The sequence below is a fragment of the Bipolaris sorokiniana genome (assembly GCF_000338995.1).
Source record: "Bipolaris sorokiniana ND90Pr unplaced genomic scaffold COCSAscaffold_50, whole genome shotgun sequence".
Taxonomy (NCBI): Eukaryota; Fungi; Ascomycota; class Dothideomycetes; order Pleosporales; family Pleosporaceae; genus Bipolaris; species Bipolaris sorokiniana.
In genome coordinates this window covers 1-4,307 of record NW_006911944.1, presented here as the reverse complement: position 1 = coordinate 4,307, position 4,307 = coordinate 1, and the positions used below count along the sequence as shown (strand labels likewise).

The 4,307-nt window shown below is 51.5% G+C and overlaps 4 protein-coding genes across 4 annotated transcripts; all 4 read left to right on the top strand.

Moving 5' to 3' along the window:
• Positions 1–231: 231 nt before the first annotated feature.
• On the top strand, positions 232–519 carry COCSADRAFT_104602 (uncharacterized protein; the record flags this gene model as incomplete). The annotated part of the gene is made up of 1 exon (XM_007707953.1): positions 232–519. A coding segment is annotated over one exon (288 nt), but the record flags the coding sequence as incomplete, so codon positions are not given.
• A 510-nt stretch (positions 520–1,029) lies between these two features.
• On the top strand, positions 1,030–2,189 carry COCSADRAFT_355605 (uncharacterized protein; the record flags this gene model as incomplete). Its single annotated transcript, XM_007707952.1, has 1 exon — positions 1,030–2,189. The coding sequence occupies one exon, from the start codon at positions 1,030–1,032 to the stop codon at positions 2,119–2,121; it is 1,092 nt and encodes a 363-aa protein (XP_007706142.1). The 3' UTR covers positions 2,122–2,189.
• Positions 2,190–2,339: 150 nt separating this feature from the next.
• On the top strand, positions 2,340–2,576 carry COCSADRAFT_104603 (uncharacterized protein; the record flags this gene model as incomplete). The annotated part of the gene is made up of 1 exon (XM_007707951.1): positions 2,340–2,576. A coding segment is annotated over one exon (237 nt), but the record flags the coding sequence as incomplete, so codon positions are not given.
• Positions 2,577–2,816: 240 nt separating this feature from the next.
• On the top strand, positions 2,817–3,098 carry COCSADRAFT_67142 (uncharacterized protein; the record flags this gene model as incomplete). Its single annotated transcript, XM_007707950.1, has 1 exon — positions 2,817–3,098. A coding segment is annotated over one exon (282 nt), but the record flags the coding sequence as incomplete, so codon positions are not given.
• Positions 3,099–4,307: the final 1,209 nt, after the last annotated feature.

The window sequence follows — 4,307 nt, the reverse complement described above, 5'->3', positions numbered from 1 at the left end:
CTTTTCCACTACGAATCGCCAGACAACTCTCACGGAGCTAGTCCCTATTCCTACTCGCCCTAACCCGGATCGAGCCAGAGAAGTATTAGCACCCAACCCCGTGTAACACTTTGACCACCCACGGATTCAGTGGAGGATTAACCAACAGCGTCCGATTAAGATTACACCATGTCACGAAACTCCAACGAGTATGTCAACGTTCAGGGCCAGGGGCCTGAGGAGAACATCGACATGACTGGTGATACCCACGGAGGTATCGACGAGCCGGCGGCAGGGAGCCCCGAGTACGAACTCGTCAATCTTAGACGCGAAGGCCAGAATCAGGCTAGACAGATAGCAGGGTTGCAGGATACGATCAACCAACTCCTGGGTCAGCTGATGGCTACACCAAACGAGAGGAAGTCTACATCGAAACCCAAGATGGCACCACCAGAGAAGTTTGACGGAAGTCCTCACGAACTATGGACGTTCCTCACCAACATCGACCTATACAACGAGTATCACGATGTGCCCAACGATCAGGATAAGATCCTAGTGACTAGCACGTATATGAAAGGACGAGCAGCCAAGTGGATGCAGCCACACGTCAAGGATTACCTGAAGGACATCACCAACCATGGAACCAAGGTCGACACCAAGGAAATCTTCAGCAGCTGGGACAACTTCAAGAAGGAAGCAGGACGCATCTTTGGGGAGATAGACGAAAAGGACCAGGCAGAGAAAGCAATCACTCGCCTGAAGCAGACCAAGTCAGTGTCCGATTACACGGCTGAGTTCAAACAACTGCAGGCCAGGATCGATTGGGACGACGCAGCACTTCGAGCGGTATTCGAAGATGGTCTGAAGGAAAATGTCAAGGACGGACTAGTACACCATGAGAAGCCAGAAACGCTGCACGCACTGATAGAATTGGCAACCCGAATCGACCACAGGCTGTGGGAAAGGCAGCAACGACGCAGGGCCACCCAGCCCTTCTTGCCAAATACCAGGAGGCAACGCAGCAGACTCGACAAGGACGGCGATACGATCATGACGGGAAAGGTACAAGACAAGTCCAAAGACAGGAAGACCCGAGGAAAGTTTAACGACGGCCTTTCCGCGGAAGAACGCAAGAAGCGTTACGACAGTAAGGCATGCCTCCGATGCGGTGAAGTAGGACACTTCCGCAAGGATTGCCCGAAGAACGAAGTCAGACAAGGAGCGGTCAAGATTGGGATGATTCGGATACCAACACCATACCCAACTGAGGAACTGGACGAGACCCTCAGCGACCTAGACCTGTACGATGAAGCAAGACAAGCCACGGACGAGGCCTTTGAGCTAGTACAAGAGGCAATAGGACTCCAAGACTTCAAGTGGGACAACCCACTACCGACAGATTGGCAGGTTGAAGGGGCAGAAGTACTACGCCGCCTAAGAAACCAACAGTGCTGGATTTGTGGACTAAATCAACACCAAGCCAACGATTGCGATATCGACGGACGAATCACAGTCACGGGACCCCGTGCAGAGGAGATTGCCTGCAGGGCTGCCCAGGAACAACCCAGGTTCAAGGAACCTGATGACGAGGAAACGCCTCGGACGTTCAAGGAACGAATGGAGCAACACGAGCGCCTATGTTGGGTCGACTGCCCAAGACAGTGTGATTACCACTTGAGGAAGCGAGAGGAGACCAGGGACAACGAGGACGATTGCTGCCACACCAACCTATGGCATAACGAGTGTCGTGTACCGCATTGCTATATGCACCAGCCAGGAGAAAAGGAGGCTCACGAAGAGCTGTGCTGGATCAAGTGCACGATCAATTGCCAGTTCCATCGGGAACAACGACGGAAAGCTAGACGGGTAGACGACTACTACCATAGCACGATATCCGCCGAGGAATGCATCGCGAAGAATTGCCGGATGCATCGAGGGCAAGAAGCCAGGGTCACGAAGGACCAATTGCCCAAGACACAGAGGAAGCTGGAACCAAAGAAAGGGACTGCGAAGAAGGAGATACCTCACCGCAATGTCCATTGGAGCTTCTGTTACGACGACCAGTGTACGATACACTATTCCGCCAAGGCAGGCGAAGGCTACTTTCCTACGCAGAGGAAAGGTAGGCAGTCAAAAAACTAGGATGCCACCAGGGACAGGGTCACGCTGGTAAAGGCAGTCCTAAAACGACCCTCAAGCAAGTACAGGAGAAGGGAGCAGAAGAGCTGCAACTGAAGGCCCCAGTACTTGTAGACGGACACAAGGTGCTAGCGCTCATAGACTGTGGGGCTGCACGAACCGTCATCTCACCCCGAGTGGTAGAGAAACACGACATACCCTATCGGAACAAGAAGGTACCGATGCGAGTGGTATTAGCCGACGATAGTCCCACGGCATATGGGAACGGCTGGATTCGACTTGAGACCGAGGCTGTATCGTTACGCCTGGCTGGTCAAGAAAGCCGAACAAAGATTAGCATTATGGATCTTGGAGACACCGAGATGATAATTGGCTACGATTGGTTGTTGAAGCACAACCCTGCCATCGACTGGCAAAAGAAAACGATACTCAGCCGAGAACCTGTGCACAAGGTTGCTGGTATACGTCGAGAAACACGCCCGATGAATCAACGCGCGAACCTGGATGGGCGATTCGGTGTGATTTCGCCGCATAAGATCGCGAGAATCTATGCGAAGGACCCTCGGAAGGTAGGAGTCATTTGGATACGGCAGGTCGCGACCACGAAGGAAGGACCGGTACCACAGGTTGCGCCCACGAAGGACGAACCGCTGTTGGCGATTCCAACAGAATACCGAACACAAGAGTTCAAGGAACTGTTCGAGGAAAACGAAGCAACAGACTTAGCAGAACACCAGGATTGGGATCATGAGATCATCCTGGAGGAAGGAGCGAAGTTGAGCCCCGGAGGAATGTACCCTATAGCGCCCGAGCACGATGCTGAGCTGCGGGATTACCTCCAGAAGAACTTGAAGAAGGGATTTATCCGACCGGGATCAGGCCCGATGGCCTCACCCATTTTGTTCGTAAAGAAGCCTAACGGGAAGTGGCGACTATGTGTCGACTTCAGAAGGTTGAACAGCGTTACTCGGAAGAACCGATATCCCCTACCACTCATTACAGAGCTCATGGATCGACTCCAGGGAGCTAAGTGGTTTACGAAGTTCGATGTTCGGGAAGGATTTTACCGAATCAGAATCAAAGAAGGTCACGAGTGGATGACAGCGTTCAAGACGAAGTACGGACTCTTTGAGTATACGGTTATGCCGTTCGGATTAACGAATGCGCCGGCAACCTTTCAATCAGTCATCAACAACGCACTCCACGAGTACCTCGGAATCTTTGTTACCGCGTATCTGGACGATGTACTAGTGTACTCCAGCGGCACACGCGAAGAACATGTCGAGCATGTTAAGAAGGTTTTACGAAAGCTTAAGGAATACAAGCTATACCTTCAACCAGGAAAGTGTGAGTTTCACACTCAGGAAACGGAATTCCTCGGATTTATCATTTCAACCGAAGGCGTGAAGATGAACCCAAAGAAGATACAGACTGTACAGGAATGGCCAAAACCCAACACAGTCAAGGATGTTCAATCCTTTTTAGGATTTGCGAACTACTATCGAAAGTTCATTAAAGACTACTCGAAGATCACGACACCCCTTACGGAGATAACGAAGAAGGAAATAGGTTTCAAATGGGAACAGGAACATCAGGAGGCTTTTGATCGAATCAAGCAGATATTCCTGGAGGCGCCAGTACTCGAGATGTACAACCCTCAACGACCCACCAGAGTCGAGACCGACGCGTCTGACTACGCACTCGGAGCTGTACTGTCACAGCAGTGCCCAGATGGAAAATGGAGACCAGTGTTCTACCATTCACGGAAGTTCTCAGGAGCAGAACTTAACTACGATGTTCACGATAAGGAACTACTTGGAGTAGTCGATGCCTTTGAACAATGGGAGGTGTACCTGTTAGGACTCCCCGACACGATCGAGGTTTTTACCGATCACCAGAACTTGACGAGTTTCATGACGACCAAGAAACTCAACCGACGACAAGTGCGATGGGCAGAGATGCTAGCCCAGTTCGACTTTAAGATTACGCACCGCGCTGGAACGCTCAACGGAGCCGCAGACGCTTTAAGTAGAAGGTCTGATTTGCGCGAAGAGGGTCATAAGGAACCACATGACGCCTTACTCAGGACGATGCCCGATGGCAGTCTGAAGTACAACCAGCCGGAACTAGCTAAGGTAGCTAAGGTGGCCGAGCAGTGAAACGTTACAGCAGGAATGCAGCACGAGCAG